Source organism: Symphodus melops, assembly GCF_947650265.1.
Source record: "Symphodus melops genome assembly, chromosome: 5".
Taxonomy (NCBI): Eukaryota; Metazoa; Chordata; class Actinopteri; order Labriformes; family Labridae; genus Symphodus; species Symphodus melops.
Window position 1 is genome coordinate 29,746,514 of NC_136695.1, and position 24,028 is coordinate 29,770,541.

Consider the following 24,028-nt stretch of genomic DNA (forward strand, 5'->3'; position numbering starts at 1 on the left):
TTTTCTGCCTCCTCTGTTTGACATCCAGGTGTTGCTTTGTGCTCGGGATGTTTGAACAGTGTCTGTTATTATTACTACCATTATTTTGTCTCCTATGGAACTATTGTTTTGGGTCAAACAACTTCAAATAAAAAAAACAAAAAACATGTCTGCAGGCTGCTTAGTTTAGTTTCATTTCAGCGTTGATCAGATTTTTCAGCTCTGGGATGAATTTGACACAAAATGGTGATTGTGGTTATCTTTAGGAAATCTTGTGACTTAACAGGGAAGTGATGGTCATTCATGTTTTTCCGAGGTGACAAGAAAACTGGAGGAAGTGGACGCCGTGGTGACACACCAACTGTTTGACTGACTCGTGTTCTTCTGGGAAATCATCAGTAATGAGCGCTTAGCAACAAAGGCTGAGACCAAACACAAAGATGCTTTATACAGACGTTCATAATTACAGACACGAGCTTCTTTCTTTGATAGAGGAAGAGGCACACCTCTCTCTCTCTCTCTCTGCAGCTGCAGCCTTCTCACATTTATCACATCTATCAATAAACTCAGGTGAGAGAAGGTCAACAGTCCCATCTTAGTTGCACTTTTCTTTGCACAAGTTTTTTTTTTTTCTTACCTCGCTGGCAACATTTGGGTACTTTCCACTCTATCAGAAAAAAAAAGACCAAACCGATATGGGCCAGTAAGCAGCCAGGCGCTCCACCCCAACGCGTTCACACATCCTGAACCGTCAAACAGACTCGAGCACCTCTGCATGTGTTCTGATTTACACCACACTGCATGCTTTGTAGTGATGCTTTTTCTGTGTCGTCTTGCAAACTTTATTTCAGCACCATTATTAAATCATCCTCTCTGGCGATGAGTTGGTTCAACCAATCACGACTCTAGAAAAGGCTTAGCAGCATGATTTGGGTTTTTGAAGGGACGTAGAAGAACCTCTTTAGCTCCCGCTTCAGAAAGTCCCCATGCTGTGTGGTTCTCAGGGAACTCCTCGAGTCACTTCAAAAAGCCCCCAGAAGGGTTTGTCTGAAAACACCTGAAGTCCATATTAAGGACGGGAGGTCGGGCGCTCTCAGGGACAAGCATCCCTGTGTGGTTACCCAAAGACTGCCACTCTACTTTTTGCTGACGATGTAGCTCTCTTCGCTTCAATGAACTGAGACCATCAGGAGGCAGTGAGTGGTTTTCAGATCTGGAGCCAGCTCGCTAAAGTCTGACAGTTTGCAAACGCCCCGGGGGCTTGAGAACAGACGCTTCCAATGACGCCGCAAAATGATCGACAACTTCAAATCTCCATTAGCCAGAGGCCTACCGCTTTCCCCGTTCAGGGTCGTGGGCGGCTGGAGCTGATCCCAGCTGTGATTGGACGAGAGGCGGGGTTACGCCATGCATGAGGAGAACATGCAGACTCCACACAGAGAGGCTCCAGTCAGACGGGGATTCAAACCAGCAACCTGTGACTGTGAGAGGAAGTCTGCATCTCTGCAGACGTACGTTTAGCTGAGTCCTTAGCCTCTTAGCCTCAGTCATCTCTGCTCTGATTGGCTCGGCCGTCTCTACTCCCCTTGTTGCTTCTCCCGTCGTATCAGGCTTGTTCGGCAGACTTAGTGTCTGCTCTCCATTTTGCCCGTGACCTTGGCATTGTCGTGAGGATAAACACCAAACGCTCTCTCACCCTGCTGTGTGTCAGCACGTACACACTCCATTCAAAATATGCACTTCTGCTTCCCTTATAAGATTTGTTTGCAGTTGAAAGAGGATGTTGCGCTGAGACCATATTAAAAGAAATAGGACATTAACAAATGAGACAGATGCTGTTCTGATGACAGGACTGTTTGGCGTTAAGACTGATCAGCACGCCCACAAGTTTCCCCTGAAGACGGAGCAGCGAGAAGCCACGTCAGCAGAAATGTGAAGTGTTGTAGCGAGCTGTGATACTGTGGTGGGAAGGCGAGGAATCGTTAAAACGAAACCTGCAAGCTCGTCAAAAAGATGAAACCACGGCGGTAAACGTCAAAAACGCCAAAAGTGAAGCCTGGCGCCACACGCCAAGAAGTTTAAATAAAGTGAGGTCGTCGTTCTTCCTTCTTTAGTCACTTTACTGCTGACAGAAACAGGCTGTAAAAAGTCTCATTAGTTAAACGAACAGCTGAACGATCACATGACGATCACTTGAACAGTGTTTGATGCTGAACAGGTCATCTTCTTCCAGCAGAGTCGCCCCCTGGTGGCTATTCGGTGCAATGCAGGGTTGATGTTTTTTTCATTTCCTTTATATAAGTCAGAGGACAGAGGACAGAGCTGGAGTGAGACACGGCACGGAGGACGCCGTTCAAGCGGCGCCTGAACTAAACCAGCAGCCTAGCATCACATTTACACTTTCAAAGCTGCAGGCTTCTTTTTAAGTCCATGAGCTGTTTGTGTTGTCTCCACCTGATCCACACCAACAGAGTCCTGAGGAAGCAGACGATGAACCTGCAACACGTCGGAGACGTCTTTGAGTCAGCTGAAGGTCGGATCAGATCGTCTCTGTTGATATTTTAGTGACTTCCTTCAACACGATGACATCATCACTATACAGACTGTGGGAAACATGAGGGCTCTGCCATGTGAATGTTTCTCTCTGCGACGTTCCCACCACGGTTGGAAGCAATCACACACACACACACACACACACACACACACACACACACACACACACGCACACACACATCTACGTCAGTATGCCAAAACATCGTCATCGTTTCTTCAGAGAGCTGTAACGTCTGTCTCCATGTCGTAGTTCAGAGGTCAAAGGTCAAGACATCATTTTAACTAAAAGGTAGAAAACAAATCAAAACCGTCGAAAGAGCCCAAGATGTTGAAAATGAGCGCACGCCACCCGCCAAATGTTGGTGTTTTTTGTATCGGGTGAATTTGGTCGACCAATAAAAGTGATTTTAACGGCTTGTTTCTTATCTGACTTGATGAATCAGAAACCAAATAGTTTTTTTGTGGTGTCATGAAGGGAAGATTTTCTGGAGCAGGCAGAAGACGGAGATCACTGGGGATTTTGTGGACAGACGCATGTTAGAGGAACATGGTGACGTGTGATCAGCAGAAGACGTGCCCTTTAAGAAAACTGACAGAGAAACGAAACTCCAGTCCGACCGGATTCAGTTTGAAGCTCTTACGTACTGGAACTGAACACATGGGGACTTACAAAAACATCTCACGCAATCAGCTTTAATAATTCTAAAACAATATTTGGATAATCCGGCCGATCAGTCGAGGATTAGCTGCAGCGGAGACTCTAAACCCTGCTACACCCAAAACATCCAAATAAATCTTACGACTAGATTTATGTGAAAAATCTAAAAAGTAAGACGCACTAAGAGCAGTTCCATACCACCAGATGATAAAAACGCAGGAGAACATCAAACACACAGTTTGTTATTTCTGCTCACAGTCGTCCATCAATCAACGCCATCAGTGGTTATATAAGGTGATGAGTTCAGGACATGGCGTGTATCATCATGGGTGTTGTCTCCATAGTTTACCTGGGAAGAACTTTACAGGTTTTATGAGCTCATGTCTTATCTGATTTTTGATGCTTCACGTACATTATGTAACGTTAGCTAACTGGTTAGCTAACTGGTACGGTGGCTGGGAGTGCAGAGTGTGTAACACTTTTACTAAATGTGAGACAAATTCACATTTTTAAAAACATTTACACATTTTATAAAACAAAAATCACACGATGTGAAAGACAAAAAAAAATTCCTGAGGGGACAACCAATAAACCGAACCGTGAAAGGGACCAAACAACAGAGTTTGGACCTGTAAGTGACTGAGGGTCATGATTCGGTTTCACACTTTGTAAATTTGTTTTTTGAAAGATTTGAAAAGATCCCTCTCAGGACGAGATTTAAAGCTACAGACACAGCTCATTTACATATTTAAAGCTACAGATAAAGCTCATTAACATATTTAAAGCTACAGACACAGGCAACGCTCATTAACATATTTAAAGATACAAGCACAGGCAAAGCTCATTAACATATTTAAAGCTACAGGCACAGACCATTTAAATATTTAAAGCTACAGACACATAAACAGCTCATTTAAATATTTAAAGCTACAGACACAGGCAACGCTCATTAACATATTTAAAGCTACAGGCACAGACCATTTAAATATTTAAAGCTACAGACACATAAACAGCTCATTTAAATATTTAAAGCTACAGACACAGGCAACGCTCATTAACATATTTAAAGCTACAGGCACAGACCATTTAAATATTTAAAGCTACAGACACAGCTCATTTAAATATTTAAAGCTACAGACACAGGCAACGCTCATTAACATATTTAAAGATACAAGCACAGGCAAAGCTCATTAACATATTTAAAGCTACAGGCACAGCTAATTTACATATTTAAAGCTACAGACACAGAAACAGCCTGTTCTGAGCAGGGCTGAAATAGAGGGGTTTATAGACATGATCAAATACAGGATCAGAGTGGATTTACAACAACACACTTCACACACATGATGAAGAGGAGCGAGGACACTGATTAACCTGAAGAAGAGGAGGAGATCATGTGATCACAGTGTGACTTTAATTTAAACTTAAATTTGTGTGCGCTGTTGAAGCTGTAGTACTGAGGAAAGTAGACGCTGATGAGTATTGATCCGCTCTGACACAGAAGAGCAAAATGTGCATTACTGAAGAAGTCAAATCAACAAGTTGCGTAACGCAGGTGAAGTTGTTTTTAGATATTTTGGAAGTAAACATCTGAGGTGTTTTTTGCAGGGGTGCACTCAACAACAGTCTTCTTTAGTTTATGTATTTTAAGCTGGAGTTAATCCTGGAGGTAAACACGGCCTAACCACCGTCTGAGGTGTGGTACGATCACTCGGGGAGCTGCGGCAGTGTGCCTGCACAGTCAGCTGACTTTGTTTATCTGCATGCTGCTGATTTGCTTGTGAGGTTTTCCACAGAAATGCGTGGGAATACTTATGACTGGAGCCTTTGCAGCAAACCGGCTGTTGCCTAACGCTGCACAAAAATTGCAAAACACACATTTACAAAAGTCAAACACCAACCCTTTCCGTGGAACCCAAAACAAATGGAAACCGGAAAAACCAAAGTCAGGGTTATTCTAATGAGACGAGCAGGTTGGATCTTGACTTGAGAGACGCTTTGGGCTGTTGTGTTGCCAGCTGTTGGCTTGTTTAATTGTCTTTTTCAGGGCAGCGCTCCTACCTTTGCTATTCAAAGCAGGGACAAAGGCCAGGCTTTGAATCACAGCTGAACTAAAAGCTCCTGCTATTCCTGTTTAACCATGCAGGCCTCGTATAGCCTGCAAACAAACACACCGTCCCCCCACTGTACATGGTAACCTGAGAAATCCAGCTGCAGTTTCATGCTAATGACTTTTATAAGGACTCAATGTTCCCAAAGCTTCTAGTTTTTCTCTCTCTGCCCTTTGGAGCGACGCCTGCCTGCATCCTGTTCCTCATTCCTGCCATTCCTCCCAAACACAAACACTCAAAGTTTCCCCTCGCTGTGCTCTTTCCAGTGAACAGAAAACACGACATGAGAAGGTCAAAACAAAAAGAAGCCCAAAAGCCATGTGATGTTTTCAGAGTGCAAAGATAAAACCGAGGTAATGAAAGGGGGAGCTGTGGGCTGACGTGCGTTTACAGATATACGACTCTGCTGAAAACAAGCCCGCTCTTGTGAGTCGCCTTTTAAATGCATTACTGAGTCAATTTGCTTTAGGAGGAAGCAAACAGTCAGCTGAGAGAGGAGAGCAAACACTGAGGAGCTGTGCCTGCTGAAGGCCCGACACACTGACAATGACATCAGGGTCCAACAGCGTCCCTGAGAGAGGGGCGCGCATCACGCTGTCCGCGGCCGGTGACCGTGACCATGGGGAGCGAAGGTCGCAGAGCAGCAGAATCTGATTTTAACAGACAATCGTGGGAAGTTAATTTATCGATTCTGCTGTGATGAGAGCGCAGGCACAACAGGAACAAGGAAGAGGAATAAAACGAGGAGAGATGAGATTCCGTTTTAGCGACCGGTTGTCGATTAAAGATGGCAGATAAAGTCGGACTGCAGGCTGATATCACACAAAGCACTTCCTGTAGTGACTCAGCCGGATTGTCCAAACATGGACACACACTTTGGAGGAGGAAGGACAAGGTTCAATGACTTCAGCGCGAGAATGAGGAAGACGGTGGAATTTCACAAAGTACTCACGCTGAAAGCAGCTGATTCATTTTAAATCAGTGCAAAGGTGAATGAATCATGAGCCGGACACTAAACAGTCCATTTAATGACCGGACGTGGTCAGCTGACTCAGCACACTGAAGTGACTAAACAATATTTTCAGATTCATTATTAAAGATTTCAAAGACGAGCTAGTTTCCCAAAACTCAAGAGGGAAAAAATTAAACAAGTCGAACCCCTAAATTCCCCGTGTGTTCCTCCATTACGTTAGCTAAATGGTTTTTACTTCAGCTCCGTTACGTTAGCTAAACAGTTTTTAACTTTCGCTTCGTTACATTAGCTAAATGGTTTTTATTTTCACTCCGTTACGTTAGCTAAACGATTTTTACTTTCACTCCGTTACGTTAGCTAAAAGGTTCTTACTTTCGCTCCGTTACGTTAGCTAAACAGTTTTTAACTTTCGCTTCGTTACATTAGCTAAATGGTTTTTACTTTCACTCCGTTACGTTAGCTAAACGATTTTTACTTTCACTCCGTTACGTTAGCTAAACGGTTCTTACTTTCGCTCCGTTACGTTAGCTAAACGGTTTTTACTTTATACAGTCTGTGTGCCTCCAACTCTCTCCGCCGCACGGAGCATCAGTTTACCTCAGAGAAGATCCAACGGGACAGGAAGTCAGACAGCGAAACATCCTGTTTATTTTCAGAATAAAACACGTGTGTGTGGTTGTTTTCATGATGTTGTGCTGCGATGAAGTTGGTGGAAGTTCTGGTAACTGGAAGTGGCGCCTTGTTAGAGAACCGCGGCCCGCTGCACGGATCTTTAATCCATTTAAAGTCTGCGTTCAGTAAAACAGATCGAAATGTTTCGGATGGAAGTTGAACTTCTTATCAGCAGAGGCAGAGACTGAAACTTGTGTGGGAGTACGCTGCAGTGTGAAACTGTTTGACGATGTTTCTTTAAGAGCGTGGGCGAGCGTGATGAAGGAATGTAGGGAAGAGAGAGAGAGAGCCAAACAGAGAGACAGAGACGTGTTTCCCCTGACTTCAGCGTCGGGGCCTTTAATGGAGTCAGATGCGTGTGGGAGGCAGAAGTTGGCCAGTTTTGAGACGCTCTGCAGGTAACGCTGGGGAATGTTTCTGCGTGGGCCGATAAAGGTCGCAGTGTGACGGGAAAGCTGTCAGAAAAACACGCTCTTCTGGATACGAGTCCAGGCCGCGACGAGAACGTGACTATGAATATGTTCAGTAAACAAATGAATGTGCTCGCAGCCTGAGGTGCACGTCTGATGCTGCAGACATGATGTGATGGAGCCTCTGATATTAGGTGGCTGTAAAAACACAAAATGATCTCTGACACAACAAAGAGGAGGCGCTGCGTCGGCTGCATGTGCAAGAAAATGGTTGCATTTGCATATTTTAGACGGAGTTTGTGCAGAGGTATCCTCCCTTCATCTTCCTCACTTCCCTTTAATCTGATCGGGACACTTAAACTGAAAAGATGAAGCAGAAAAAGAAGAGTTTGTGTTTTTGGTTGCTCTCTGAGCGTCTGCTCTCGAGCCTCTTCAGGGTCCAGTGAAGGGCGCTCTGCATTCCTTCACGCTAACGTTCTGTTTTTCTGGACTCAGCGGGGCCTGGCTCCATGTCAGTGAGGCCTGAAACACCTCGCATCACTGAGCTCATGCAACAAAGCTCATGTGAGGTTCAGGCGGCGTGCATGTGACCACCTGAGCTGCAGGTGAAGTCCAGAATCACCTGGAGATCGTGCTCACACCTGCACGCCTCTCGGGTGACGATGTCTGAAGAGGCAAACTTCACGAGATGACGACCCACAGATCGGTGAGCTGCAGCTGAGCAGCACCAGCCTGACGTTTGTGTTCACATGTTTGAGTTCATGCAAAACGCTGCACATTCACAGTGTTTACTTTAAGTTCCTGGATGTGGTTTCTTACATCCCTCAAGCTTCCAGTTTTCATGTGACTCAAATATTAGCTTCACAAACACAAACATCCGCCGGCACAAACCTGCTGACACACTTTAAACAATAAATACACAAGAGAAGGAAACGGGTCAGAAAAACAACATTCAGATCTTTAAATGGAGGTCAGGGGTCATGAAGGCCTCAGCGTCCTTGACCCTGAGCGGACGTCCTCCATCACCTGAGCAGTGGCGTCCATCTCTGTTATTAATCCGTGCGTGTCACGTGCGTGTCACGTGAGACACGAGAACGCTGCTTCCCGTGTGTCTCACGGCGATCACGTTTCACCTCCACAACCTGACACGGTTTCAGTCGACAACATGTCCTGGAGTCACATGGTCCAGCACAAACGTCAGAACCCTGGAAGCGTCCCGACTCGATTACCGCCGTGTCGCATTCTCACATTTTACATTTTTACACACCGGAGGTTTCTGCTTAAACCAACGCAGACCGCTGCCCCGTCCAGTGTGTTGTCTCGATTATTTAACTGCCCCCTCTGTCGTCTGTTATCGTGACGTCACGTTGACCTGCAGGTGGAAATCAAACTGCTCTGACCCGGTACGAAGCCTCTTCTCTGTCTGATCAGATTTATGACAACTAAAAATCAAACAAGTTTCAATTCTACCTCTGTTTGTTTTTGTTCACTGCAAAACAGAACAACACACTGCAGGAAGGCCAGCTGGGGGGGGGGGGGGGGGGGTCAGAATCTCTGACCTGAGTTTAAAATAGTCGAGCTGAATGGAGGTGACGACATCACCGCTGAGGTGTGATACTGACTTCCTGTGTCCTTGAACCTAAGTGACACCCTGCGTGTGTGTGTGTGTGTGTGTGTGTGTGTGTGGGTGTGTGAGAGATTAGTGGTATATGGTGAGGACTGTTTACTCACATGCAGTCAGCAGTGGGAGGCTGATGTTGTTTATAGACGTCTATATGAGTCTCCCGACAGGCTCATCAGTTTATTGTCTCATCGAGTCATTTACCCCCCAAAGAACTCTGCAGGCCTGAGATGACAGAAGCAAAGTGTGTGTGTGTGTGTGTGTGTGTGTGTGTGTGTGTGTGTGTGTGATTATTACAGGAACTCTAAGAGCTCGATGACTGAACAGGAAGTTTGGACCAAACCTTCGAGCTCTCTTTGAATATATGTGATCAAAGAACGGCCCCATTGTCCCCGACGTCAAGCGTCTGACAACATCACAGGGACAGAGCTCTTTGTCCCAGTTCAGAGCTCGACCCCTGACCTCATCCACCCAAGTCTCCACTCGCACACGTGAGCCAAACCCAGAATCCAGGCCGGCTCATGAACCAGGCTGATCTGTCGGCCCGCTGTGCACGAGCATCAACGGTCCATGTGAACGCCGGCTCGGTTCATTAAAGCGGACATCTTCAGTTCTGTCTCTCTGAACGCCTCCATTTTACAAGCAGCGTGAAAAACGGCGTCCTAAACGGCTCGACTTCTCAGAACAAGAGATGGTCAAACAGACGCAGCCCTCGTGTGCACGGCCATCTTTGTTGGTGTCACACGGGACGAACAAACATGGAGGAGAGAAGCTTCCATGACGACACGTCTGAACTCTGGCGTGTGTTTCTCTCCGTGCTGTCATGAGGAGCAGATTTCCCCTCGCTCCTCACAGGACAGGAAACAGAGAAAAGGCTGAATTGTCACCCAGGTGACTCAGCGTCATTCTTTATTATTCGACTTCCTCGTGGGAACATTGGGTAAGTGTGTTAGTGATGATGAATCAACCCGAGCTGTAATCACAACTAAAGGAGTCAATAACAGGCCTCTGATCAGCTGTTTAAGAAGCATGTGACTTCCAGAACTGGCGCTGTGTGGAAACAAACACACGAGATGTCGGGAACGAGAGGATTTACTTTATGCTGATTAAACTGGCGTGGAAGCATCTCATGACGGAGCGAGCAAACACAGGAGAGCAAACAGAGCGCCATCAGATGACGCCAGCGAGGCCGACGGCTAATATCCTGCAGAAACACGCGCACGCTCACGTGAAGCGTGCACGGCAGAGCAGCTGGCCGGGACTCCAGTATTATTTATTCATGACAACACAAGACCTCTGCAGAATCTGCACGACGCCTCTCTGTCCTCCTGAATGTCAGACAGGAAAAACATTTGATCAAATATGCACGAGCAGAAGGAGATAAAGGCTAATCTAGCAGGCCTGTCAATGATCCCACGAGCTAACAGATACTGATCTGTCGTTAACGCTGTGTGTGTGTGTGTGTGTGTGTGTGTGTGTGTGTGTGTGTGATCTGTCGTTAATGCTGACATGATGATTCAACCTCCCACACAGGACGCCTCCTTCACGTCCTCAAACTTCCTGTCTTCATCGGTGTGTTTTTAAAGTTGAGGAAAACGTGTTGATCAGTTCATGACAGCATCATAAATCATTAACTCGCTTCCTCTCTGAACACACACACACACACACACACACACACACACACACACACACACACACACACACACACACACACACACACACAGGTGTGTCTAATCATTCTGCCTGATTAGACACACAGATGATGTACATATGTTAATAATGTCACATGTGCTCTACTGGGTGAAATTGATAAGAGAAGGAAAAAAAGCAGCAGGTGGTCACAGGAAGTAACGCTGCTCGTTTCCTTTTTCCTCTCCGTGTCCACTGATGCTAACTTTCTAAGCTCAGCGCTCGCCATGCAAAGCGTGAAAACACGTCTGTGCCAGTTCTTCTGACCGCAGACGGCGTGGGAAAGCGCCCGCGACTGGAGGACGCTGCAGTTCCTCCAGTGTCCACTTGAAGTCCCATCATCAGCCCATGTCGGATCTGACAGCAGAAATCAACATGTTTACAGCCGGGGTCAAAAACCACTCTGATAGCTCACGTCGTTATTGACACGCACACACGCACACACACGGTGAATTATTTTATTACACATCTGATCACATCAGATCAGAGTGACTGATACGAGCTGAGCTGGAGCTGTGTGTCAGGCGACTTTAGGCCCCGCCTCTCCTCTGAAATCAGGTCAACGTTTGGAGAGACTCCTCCCACAGCAGCGCTCGAAGAAAGGCTCGTCACGTTTCTTCTAATGAATAAAGTAAAAGTTTAATCGAATATTCAACATCTTCTAAACACGCCGTAGGAGGACGCTCGTTTCTTCTGGTCTTGTTCGCACAGCGAGAGACTTTCCCCCGTTGGACCGGAGAGAGGGGGGACGGGGGTCCACAGATCCTATCATCCCGCCCCCTCAAGTTTATAAATACTTCCTGATGCGTTCCGGCGCCTGGGGCTCGACCCCGCCGTCGCACATCGGGAGGTTTGTGACGGAGCGGGAACACGGCGAGTTCAACGAGGCCTTCGACCTTCACACACTTTAAACTTGTCTGCAGATCGATTCACGGTTGTTGTGATATTCACGAGACCCCCTGACACCCCCCCCCCCTCGACCTCTCGCTCAACATCTTAATCTCATTGCTGGTTTGAGGATTTGATTGAATTCTGCAGCCAGATTCAGAGGCTGAGACTCTGGATTAAACCGTTTAGCGGCAGCACAACACGTCTCAAATATTTATTCTATTTGCCTTTTGGAAATCCAGGGGGAAGAATTTTGAGAGGATTATGTTTGGTGAGCAGCCTTTTCTTTGTCTCTGAGAAAAGACGGAGCAAAAACACGGGGATCAACACTCTCTCTCTCTCTCTCTGGTAACATGAGGGCGAGCTGGCAGCACCTCTTTGTTTCTTTGGTTATCAGTTGAGCATTTATTTTGTCTCTGCTGTAATCCCCCCCCCCCCCCCCCCCCCCACACACACACACACACTGTACACACACACCAATCGTCATCCATGGGGGAGGATGAAAGAAGTATGGCCATGACCCAAATTCCCAGAAAGGCCTTGAGAGACATAACAATAGCCCAGCTTGTAGAAAAGCCCCTGATGACGGTTGTTACAGGTGTGCAGGTGCAGTGAAGAGAGGCGTGATCCGATCTGACAGAGCGCCTCACTGAGACTCATTCATCAGCACACTGTGGTTAACGTGGAGTCTCGCTGTGAGAGACCCCCCCCCCCCCCCCCCCCCCCCCCCCCCCCCCCCCGCCCCCCGCCCCCCCCAGTCTGTTTTTAGAAAGTACCTCAAAGCTGTTTTTAGGTGCGAGCCTGTTTTCAGCATATAATCTGATCCTCAGGATTTAATCTCCTCCTCTCACTGATCAAAACATCGGACCTGCAGTGGGAGTCACTCAGCTGAACCCACTGTAGCTTCAGTGTTTAGCCAGCTCTGCATGTAGAGACACTGTAGCCTCAGTGTTTAGCCAGCTCAGCATGTGGTGGACACTGTAGCTTCAGTGTTTAGCCAGCTCTGCATGTAGAGACACTGTAGCCTCCGTGTTTAGCCAGCTCAGCATGTGGTGGACACTGTAGCTTCAGTGTTTAGCCAGCTCTGCATGTGGTGGACACTGTAGCTTCAGTGTTTAGCCAGCTCTGCATGGGTCTGTAAAGCTTTCTGCGTTCTAACCTCTCTCCATGTTTCATCTCCAACATTGATCCTAGTTTGAGCAGCTTTCTGCTGCTGGAGCTTATTAGAAACATGCAGAGGCTTTTTAGCTCGGGTACAATCACTTCTATCTGTAGCAGTTCCACTGCCCGCTTCCATCGCTGCAACACCTGTTCACCTGATAACTGCTCTCATATCTGGCAAACCCAGGGGCGTCCAAAACGGCCTTCAAAGCCCCGCCTACCTTCTCTGGTCCAATCAGATCCAGAGCATTCAGGAGCAGAATCTAAAGTTAGAAGGAGGACATACTGGCTGCTGCATTGTTGTCAGAGAAGCTTCAACACAGCAGGTTTCCTTCATGATCACACAGGAAGAGAGCAGCTCTCTGATTGGTCCTTATTGGCTGGTGCTTTTCAGCTCTGACAACATCAGAAATGGTCACAAAGCCCTGACATCGTTTCACACTGATTGGATGAGGATAACCAGATCAGGTGCTGACAGCAGAGCTGAAGGGGTTAACATAAAGTCAGGCTCTGAGACCCGACCTGAATCTTCTTCCTGTTGCTGTGTTTCTGTGGGCAGCTCAGCTCAGATGCAAATTACCATGAGTTGGGTTTCCCCCCTTTTCTGCCTAAAATCCCTTACAGCCCTTTCTGTTGTGCACTTTGAAATGTGAAACCGTCCCACTCTCTGCTGATGAAAGAACACAGAGCAGCTTCAGACGTGCAGGTACGCTGTTGGACTCTGATGTTGTTGTTGTTGTTTCTCTTCAGGGTTTCTGAACTCTCCTTCACGACAGATCACCGCTGCTGAGAAGAGAAAGCCGTTGCTAAGGAAGGCAGACGGTTGCTAGGTACACAGCTCCAATCACAGCCTCTGGAGGACGTTCCACAACACGATACAGGCGCTTTCTTCTGCGCACATTGAATTAAATTATTCAAACTTTCCCACATTTCATCCGTCGAGTCCCGTGACCTTCCAGAGTCCTCCGTGTGTTTCGCTCACATCAGGAGCGGAGAGATAAGAATCATTCATCAACAAACCTACTGGAACCGTCTTATCAAGCAGACCATGGAGCCCGGGGGACGCAGGAAGTGGAGGAACATGTTGCTGTCCAATCAAAGAACCATTTTGACTCCGACCCTCCCAAATTACTCGCCGCACATTTTCGGAACATTTCCAGCTGCGTTCAGACATCAGCTCGCTCCCACTTCCTGCAGGAAACATCGTAGGTGGCTGGAAGATTTCTACGGTTTGCGTTCACGCATGCAGCTCACCCTGAACATTTCAGGAAGCTTTAACGGAAGTGTGAAAGCATCACAGAGTTCCAGTTTAACCCTTTGTGTCCAGAATGAGACCAGACTCAGTCCAACACATGCATCTACGCGGGTCTGCAGAATCCATGCTGCGTTTGAACGTCCCATCACCTGCAGTCATAATGAAGCCAACAGGTGCAGGAGAAGCCGAACGACATGATGCAGACAAACACGTGTATCGACTGCCGGCCAAACGTAGAACGAGGATTCTGGAAGCACATTGGATTCTTGCAAACAAGCCGAGCATTGAAACAAGTTCAACTTCCAACATCCGTCTGCACGACACGTCGCCGTAGCAACGACAGATTGGCTCTCTAAGCAGCACTGAACGGGCAGCTTCTAAAGGAGCTCAGGACATCGCACACGTCCTGTTAGGATGTGTTCGTCTTTGCTGTTTTTCTCTTAAAGACCAGCTGAGGCGGTCGCCGCCTACAATCAACGTGTCGACCTGTCATGTTGGTGGTTTGCGGGTGAAACCAATCCGTCTTACTGGTGGCGTCCAAAGGTGGACATTATTATTATTATTCTTCTTCAGGTAGGAGTCATGGTGTTTGTCCTCCCACCGGCTGAAGATGTGCGGTTTGGCTGAACAGTAACTTGAGATTCCAAGCCCTGGGAGACGCACGCCGTGACTCATTTAAACGGAGGGTCTGTGTTCAGTTCTGCTGACTTAGTGCTGATCCGGGCTTCTTATGAAGAACAGTGTGTGTGCTGTAATTATGGTGCTGAGGATGAAGTCATCTCTTGAACGTCTCCTCAAGTCGAACACTCGGCTTTCAACACAGTCATCTATTCAGAGAGCGCCATGGCTTCAAAACATGTGATTTACACACGATGACTTCATGTTGGCGGTCCACTGATTATCCGTCATGTGAATCTCGGGCAGCGATGAGCTTCTCCAAATGACCACATGAGCAGATGACTGTCAGCAGCCTGTTGATGAACGGCTGTTGAACTCCACAGATTGTTGTCAGGACTGTTGGAGGCTGCAGACAACAAACGCTCATCAATGCTCTGCAAACATGGACCGGGGGGGGGGGGGGGGGGGGGGGGCACCTGACCCTCCAACCACCTGATGGTTTAACCAGACACAACAACATCACACCTCGGAGCAGCGGGGTCGAACAAGCCCGGGCCTGTCGGAGTTTGACCCAAAGCTTCTGCAAACAGCTCGCAGGGGGATCCAGAGCGAACGCACACATCTTCAGCTGCAGCTCAGACGAGTTCAGCAGCTTGACGAGGAAGTGTTTGACCTACTTCTCACATGTTTGTCACCCAGTTTCATATCGCCCTGACGACGAACAACAACAGGACAGAAGGCGCTGAGAAGGCGCTCGGTCTCGTTCAGGACGCAGCTTCCTGCTGCAGCATCACTGAAGTCAAACATGTGGTTACCTGCAGGTTGAACTCAAACCGCAGTCTGTAACCAGGGTACGCGTGCTGCAGGTAAAACACCACTCCAGCTTGAAGACTTTCTTTAAGCCGTACGTTCACCTCGCGGCCGGCTTCGTTTTCAGTCGTGCCCAATGAGAGGAGAGCGTGTACAGAGAACGGGCCCAGCGCCGTCGAGCTGGTGATGTCACTGGAGCGTGATCGCTCCATCATTGTTGTGTCCTACAGGTCGTGTCGCCTGTGTGGTTCACCTGCTGGACCAGTGGTTCACCTGCTGGACCAGTGGTTCACCTGCTGGACCAGTGGTTCACCTGCTGGACCAGTGGTTCACCTGCTGGACCAGTGGTTCACCTGCTGGACCAGTGGTTCACCTGCTGGACCAGTGGTTCAGCAGGTGGGTCGGGACCCAACGAGCTGCTCGCAGAGAGGCTTTCAGTGGGTCACGAGTGTTTGCAGTCTCTGGAGCGCGTTCTTAAAAACACATTTGTTTCATTCAGTTTCTTCTGTCTCATATTTAACTGACTGGTTGAAAGATGTGAGACATTTATCGTTAGAAGTTGAAGCCTGAAACAGTCGAGTGATTCTTTCTTCTTGTTTTTCCTCCAAGAGTCCAAACTGAAGAAACTTAGAGGAAAACAAACAGTTCTCCGTTCTCCTCTGCTTTGGACACTTTCACTTTCATTCTGATAGAAACAAGAATCCAAAGAAAAGAGGAACGCAATAATTACACAGGCATGCATGGGCCTGATGGGTTTAAGAATAAGTGACTGTGCCAGATTAGGCGTGCCATGTAACCACAGCCTGGGTTATTTATTCCTGCTTCCTTCCCGTCTTCTAACAGGCTGAGAACATTCACTCCCCTCCCAGGCTGAATGCTCGCATTGTTACTGGAATGTTCTTCCCTCCCAATAAACAAAACATGGAAAGACTCCGATGACCTAATGAAGGGTCAACAGCCTGCTCCAGAGCACACAGTGTGCAGAGAGAGAGAAAACAGGGCAGAACAAACACCCACCTGGGGGAGGGGCTACTGCCCTTTGTGATGTCATGAAGGGAACATCTCCAAACGGCCTGTTTGAGCAGGCAGAAGACGGAGAGGATGGACTTGTCTCCTCACTGGGGGGTTTGTAGACAGATAGAGACACATGTTAGAGTGAAGATGGAGGAGAGGAGTTTAGAGGATGTGACCTTTAATATTTGCAGCTTTTCTGCACCGCGCTGGTTAAACGGTCCAGACAGCACGCCGCTGAACGTACGCGTGTAAAACACATCAGATCAGATCACATCACCTTTTAGCATCCACAAGAAAACAGACGAGAGAGTTTTTGTTCACATTTTAAAGACATGAGAAGTTTGTGATGATGGACTCGACTGACCCGTGGTCAAACACACCTGTCTGCATGACTCAGCTTCAAAAGGAACATGACACACCAGCTGATGGATTTAATGTCCTAACTGCTCAACACCACGGAGAAACCAAAGAGCAGTTTGAGGCGTCGATGATGAATGAGAATGTGACCTATGACTGTTACTAAACTGTAAAGCAAAGTTATTTTTTTACTCTGCCGTTCATCACGAGCAAGACGCACGCCGTGACCTGGGAGCTAAACGCAGCAAAATACAGAGAGCAGGAAGCACCGGGACCATAATCCCAGTCAGGAGCAGCGCTGGACAGAACTGCCTCCTCTCCTTACTGTTTACTGATGCATGCAAATATCAGCTGTGTTCAGTTCCAGGGAAAACAAACAGGGACGCATCCCGATGTGCTGACATCCATATAAGGCTGCCTGCAGGAATGAGTGGAGGCCTTATGTGTTATTAAAAACAGCAGATGTAACTAAGTGTTTGCAGAGCTTTTTGCATACAGTTTTATGAATGTGGCTCCTGTCACTGACTGTCGCTGGTTTTAAATGTTAGAAATGTAAACGATGAATTGAAAGATGAAGAAGGGAGCTGAACACCTTTCTACGCCTGTGGTTTAAAGGATTCCTTTAAAACATGTCGGACTTCAGTTTGCTGCACCGTTCTCAGTCACACGGGTTTGAACCAGGGCCGCCATGCATCCGTACATGGGGCGCGCATATTAACCGCTAGGCCACCTTCCACATGAACACTGCGTCAAATATAATGTCTACAGTAGAGTATAATACATTTTATTTGTAAAGCACTTTACATTTTTAAACTCTCAAAGTGCTACAGAGTTTAAAAGGATGAAAGGGTAGTTAAACACAAAAGCATGTGTTCGCTTAATCAACGGTTACCATGACGACTGTAGGCCGTGGATACACTGGAGCTCGTTGAGGCTTTTGATAGCGTCCTTTTTTTAAACATACCGACTTTAAAAACTGTAAACTGACACACGACAAGTTTAGTGCACGACGTTTACAGGAAGTGGAATCAGACAGAGTCATAGCTGCTCTGAAAACAGGATCCATATTCTTATTTAGAGGTTGAGACACATGCAGACATAAAGAGGAATGTATATATAGATCTGCATATATAGAGCTGCATATATAGATCTGTATATAGAGCTGCATATATAGAGCTGTATATAGATCTGCATATATAGAGCTGTGTGTTCAGAGAGCTGCCGGCCTGGGTTCAGAGGAACGCTCTTTGTGACGCTCCTGCAGCGGTTTCAGAGAGTTCTTGTTCCGTGTGGTAGTTTCTAGTTTGTTCCTCTCAGACATGAAATCATTTAAAACATGCAGCACAGAGTCAAACTGCAGAGCGGCGTCCTATCTCTGCAGCTCAGGCTGAGAATTCGGAGTATTCACAGCGTCTAAACGGGAACAGTGCAGATGAACACTCCTGTTAAAGATAAACTTGTGCGTCAGCCGACTTCCCAGAAACTGTTGCTTTTTTTAAAAATAAAGGGGCGGGCTGTTGCCACGAGGAAGTGCAGAGGGTTCCAACCAATGACGGTTTGAAAAAGGCCCTTCCTCTAAGCTCAAGTTACCAAAGTGCAGAATGAGCGGCTGCTTCAGTGTGAAGAAACCGAATGTGGTGAAATGCAGGTCAGTCCTGCAAAACTTTTCACTTGATGGAAGTAAACAGACTTCCTCGTTGGAGCTGACAGGAAGTCTGCAGAGAGCCTTCTGTCAAAGCACAGAAACTCAACAGGAGTTAGCATAAGCTAAGCTAACACTGGGTCTTGAATCATAGTTGTTTTGTTCTGGGTTGGGCGGTGATTAAGCTCCATATAATCAATACTGCCCACGCAGTACTGTGAGGTATGTGTGCTGACAATAATAACACCGCTCCTCGAACCCTCCCACAGGAGGAATGTGATCACCTGCCTCAGGGTTTCTGCTCGGCTCTGCACAGCTTACTCTTCCACATTTCACAGTTTCCACTGAAGGCTGAAGCTTTCCATCTGCTTCAACAGCCCAAACTCTGTGTGTGTGTGTGTGTGTGTGTGTGTGTGTGTTAGTCATGTCTGTGGCTACTGTAGTTCTGTCTGTCTGTCTGTGTGTGTGTGTCTACTGTAGTTCTGTCTGTCTGTGTGTGTGTGTGTCTACTGTAGTTCTGTCTGTCTGTGTGTGTGTGTGTGTCTACTGTAGTTCTGTCTGTGTGTGTGCGTGTGTGTCTACTGTAGTTCTGTCTGTCTGTGTGTGTGTGTGTGTGTGTCTACTGTAGTTCTGTCTGTCTGTGTGTGTGTGTGTGTGTGTGTCTACTGTAGTTCTGTCTGTGTGTGTGTTGTAGTCCTGTGTCTGTGTGTCTGTGTGTGTGTGTGTGTGTGTGTCTACTGTAGTTCTGTCTGTGTGTGTGTTGTAGTCCTGTGTGTGTCTGTCTGTGTGTGTGTCTGTGTGTGTGTCTGTGTGTGTTGAAGTTGACTTTTTTTTTTTTTAATAAACGTGTCCAAATTAATGATTTCAAAAGCAGCTGGTTTTCTTCCTCACAGCTTCTTGAAGTGAGAGAGAGAAGTGAGCAGCACACAGATGATGAAAGCTCCTCCAGGACGTGTTTACAGCTCCTTGAGCACCTTTCACTTTCAGTTTGACACCAAACATGAGGAGGACTTTGAGTGGTCTGTAACTTCACTTTCTTTTCATTAAAGCTTCAGTTTGCTTTTATTCACTCGTCTCCTTTAAAGTGAGACGTGACACCAGCACCATCTGTTCTCCATTCACCTGTTAGCAAGCACAGCTAACGTCTGCTCATCAGAACCATCGAGGACACTGAACTTATGGGTTATTTCAAGTGTAAATCAAAACATTAGTCGATAAAGTGACGGCTCGTTAAAGGATGCTACTTCATGGGGAGAAACCTTTGAGCATCGCTGCATTAAAAGGAGAAGTTTAAGAAATACAAACAAGCAGATGAGGGCAAAGTTCACAATCCAAAGGAACCTGGAGGTGTGAGGACGTCTCCTGACTCGGGGTGATCCAGCTGGTCTCAGTCAGGAGACTGGACCAGCTGGATCACCACGAGTCAGGAGACGTCCTCACACCTCCAGGTTCCTTTGGATCACACTTGATTCAGGACCTACACAGAGCACGCTCCTCCACTGCAGGGCTGAGAGCACCAGGGCGGCCCAGCTGGGGCTCTGATTGGTGCAGGGGCAGCCTGAAGTTTGAATGAAGAGCACTTCTAAGCCCCTCGGTCTGCACGGTTACTTTGCAGCTTCACGTTGCATCATTCAGGCTTTAATACACAAAGTGAAGGAGAAAATAATGTATGCACAAACACTTCAATAATGTATGGCTCCAAAACAGCAGCGCCCAACATCAAGGTTGTTCACAGCCTGGTGCACTTTGCATATTCAGCCCCAAGACGCCTCTGTGCTCTGTGCAGCCACGAGTGGATGCTGCAAACAGCTGAGGAGGATTGCCTCAGCCTCGAGTCCCCCATGTGCAGCAGCATGTTCTTCACTGTGCTAACATCATTAGCTGCAGGAGAGGACACGGGGAGCTCTGCTGTGAAGCGTCACCATGGAGAGGAGCTCTACTCCATTTCCTCCTCAGGCCTCGACCGGCGTTGTTTGCCCCGTAACCCGAGACAACGGGAGGATCTGAACAAACAAGGGTGCAGCTTCACAGCATCACTGACATGGTTCAGGCTCCCCTACTCCATGTAACGGCCCGCAGGCTCAGCTGTACCTCCACATCAACCTTTAAGTTACATTTGATTAGCTCTCAAGACAGCATGTAAGGAGCTAGCAGGAAGAAGGCAGTGTTATGACAGAGGATGTTGTGAACTGTTTTTTACCCCCGTTTCATAATCTCCCTTCAGCTGGTGCGTTCTGCTTTGCACCAGCTCTTTGCAGATAGTAACTGCATCTTGCAAGAAAGTGCGGATGCAGCTGAGCCGCTCCGTGTGGCGGAGGCGTGACCAGAGAGTCGGCTCATTTCTAGGAAACTGCAGCAGTGGCTTTTTTTTTGGGGGGGGGGGGGGGGGGGGGGGGGGTGAAAAGACATCAAAGGCTAAAATGTGCAAAGGTGTTAAAGTTAGTTTAAAACGAGGTTATTCATTTTATAAGAGCAGCAGGATGAGTAAACATGGAACCTTGAACTCCTAACAGAAAGGTCAAATCAAGTGATTTATATTGCTTTTTTATTGTTTCATACAGATTTGTGCTAGCTTACAACTGGATCTCAACTATTTATCATTGTGCGTTTCTCTCCGGTGGAAAATCATCTTCCACACACTGCAGTCAGCCTCGGTGCAGGCGACCAACACAATCCGCATCCACTCGGCTCGCAGTCCTCGTTCATTTCTTCCACCAGACTCAAACTTTCCCCGTCTTCTGCCGAGCGTGTGGTTTGCCTCTCGTCTCCCAGCGCAGATCCAAACATTTTTCAAAAACGAGGAAGTAGCGCTACACTCATGCAAATCCACCCCCCTTCCTCTCACACGGTGGAGGTGACCACGCTAAAACGGATCCAGGGGTTTTGAATGGACTCCAAAGACACAGGCTTCACGACATGGCAGCTTCACCTTCCTGCCCTTACCGACACCATCAGCACACGGGATAAGTGATACAAAAAAAAAAAAAAAAAAAAAGCAATCAAGCGGAAAGGCTGCTATCTGACTGCTAGTAACCACTTAAATTTTTTCTATAGACACAATTTACATTTATTATAAAAATAAATTTCTTTGTAAATTAAATAAACCTAATTGTTGCTGCTGAGAGTCGGCTGTTTTGCTGAAAAGTCTTATTTTTAGGCTGGGTGTGAGATGGAGTCCAAGAAGAAAAGGTGAAGGGCTGCTTCAGAGTCCTTGGTCTCAAAGTCCAGGGTGTATTAAAAACAAGTCTCTGAGTGTCCAAAAGTTCACCTGATCAACAGGGCCAGCGTCGCCCCGATTCCTGCAAATCCAGCAAAAGCCATGAGCGTGGTCCTCACTGTGGACTCCGGGTCTGCTACTCGAAAGAACTCAACAAAGCCGTCCTGAAAACAAAAGGATGAAAACACATGAGGCTGGGAGGTCAAAGGCTCGTCTGACACGTAGGCTCTGTTGCACAATGAGAGCTGTTATGCAATCATTTTTTCCCCTCTGCTTGCACATCCTGTCACTCAGCTCTTAGTCATAGCTTACCCAGGAGTTGTTTTTGACCAGCCAGTCTCGCTGGTCGGACAGCAGGTACGTGGAGATCTCCTGCCCCACCAGCTCCACACAGTCCCCCCTGCCTTTCTCCTTCAGGTACTGAGACACCGCCGCTCCGAAGGCCACCAGGCTGGCGATCCTGCCCCAGTTTGTTGTTCCGTCTGAAAACAGGCTCTTTGCTACAGCGCTGACAAACCTCATATCCGCCCCCGTCTCTTCCAGTGACAGTTTGTTGATCATACCTTCAAAAAAAGAAACGCAGGTCGAATCAGGAATGGATCTCATTTTCACACGAAACTTTAGGAGGAACAACATTTCAGTGTTCAGATTCAGAGAAACCAAAGACTCTAAATCAATCCTTACATTAACTAAAGCCAGACTGCCGAGGAAAGATCCTCACGGGTAAATCCCTGTAAGATCTTCTCTGAATGACATGAGTCTGTCTGCTGCTAGTTTCATTTAATCCTGTACTTGTTGATTAATGTGTCATGACTACAGGGAAATAAACAGAATACAAATCTCATAAGCTGTGAAACAAGACAAAACATCTTTAAAAAATGTATCTAGTTTTAATATTAAGTTCTTGTTTGTTTTCCTTTTCAGAGCCTTATTCTTAAACTCAAACAAACATTAATTACTGTGATGTTCATTCTGCATCTTCACAGATTTAAAAGCTTCCTGCTTGCCGTCTGATCAGATCATTACTAGTGTTATAAATAGCCTGCAGCTGAGCATGCTGCAGCTAACCCTGCATAAATAAATGCATAGAAATAAAGAAGTACCATTGTATGCGTATCTGTGTTTGGCCAGCACGTCCTCCACCACTCTCTTCATCGTTGATAGTGAACTACTCTCATTCCAGCCCGGTTTGGAGAGGCCGGTGAACTCTCGGAGGAAGCGGCTGATCAGCTGCCTGGTGTCGCTCTCCAGGACTTGGCTCTCCGCCGAACAGTCGGACTCTCCGGGTTCAGAGTCCGGGTCCGGGGTGCACGGTAGAGACGAGTCCTCGAGGTCGTCGCGGTCTTCCCGCAGACCTTTCGTCGCAGTAAATCCTTTCCCCGTGTTTACACCGAGCATCTTGGGCCGCTTGGAGGTCTCTACAGCCCCGTTTTCTACTCGCGCGGATCTCATCGCTATTTGTGGAGACGACGCTTCCGGGCCGCCGTAGTGCATCTGTCCCTCCCCGACTCCATTTTGTGGCTGAATCAAGCTCAAGACTGACGTCGTTAAACCGAGCGCAGTCCTCTTCGGCAAGATACTCATTTCGATTATTCCTTTAAATTTACGCTTTCAGTTACTGAATTTAAGCTTCTAAACGAATTAACGCTAGCTGTGTTAGTTAAAAGAGCTAGCTTAGTCCCGAACGGCTACTTGTACATGTCAGGGTGGTTGCTGAACGGAAGTGAAGCTCCAACGCGTTTGGTTTATATATGCCCTCATGAGGTGCGTACTTACGTCACTATTTACGTACGTTCCAGACTTTCCCAAACAAAAAAGAGTCCCCTTCAGTTCACTCGAAGTAATTTTATATTTATATTTTACGTGTTAATTTGATGTGAGTTACCTGCCTTTTAACGATTATTCCGGAAACACTGAACGTTTAAATATTTTTTTTTTTAAAACTAACGACTTTATTTATTAAGCTAAAATATTAAAATTTTTCTTTGTACATATTTTCAGATTTAATCGGTTACTTATTATTTTTAGTGGCTGTTTTTAAAAGTTCTTTTTTTTTCTTTTACATTTGTATCTATTCAATTTTTCTGATCTTTTTTTATTTTCCCTTTGTTACGAAGCACGTTTTTTTGTTGTCGCTCATAGCAACAACCAGGAGACTTTTAAATTCACACAGGACATAATGTGTTAATTTAAAAGTCACCTTGTTGTTGCTATGAGCCACAACAAAAAAACGTGCCAAACATTTGAGTCAATGAGAAGGGAATCCTGATTACTCTTTGAAAACATGTTTAAGTTGAGTAGATCACTACATAATTACAGTTATTTTTGTAAATTTCCATGACATCAAACGCGATGGTATGTGCGGAGAATATACCGGAAACACGCCCTCCTGATTCATGA

At 46.8% G+C, this 24,028-nt stretch overlaps 2 protein-coding genes across 2 annotated transcripts in view; one reads left to right on the forward strand and one right to left on the reverse strand.

The window, feature by feature from the left end:
* scnm1 (sodium channel modifier 1) overlaps nucleotides 1–24,028 on the forward strand; it is a 255,569-nt gene that overhangs the window by 39,999 nt on the left and 191,542 nt on the right. The window lies entirely within an intron of this gene.
* Nucleotides 20,940–23,369, reverse strand: mcl1b (MCL1 apoptosis regulator, BCL2 family member b). Its single transcript, XM_079343682.1, has 3 exons — nucleotides 22,732–23,369; nucleotides 21,941–22,191; nucleotides 20,940–21,792 (listed from the first exon to the last, which is right to left on the reverse strand). Exons 1-3 carry the CDS (start codon nucleotides 23,210–23,212, stop codon nucleotides 21,676–21,678), a joined length of 849 nt encoding a protein of 282 aa, XP_079199808.1. The 5' UTR covers nucleotides 23,213–23,369; the 3' UTR covers nucleotides 20,940–21,675.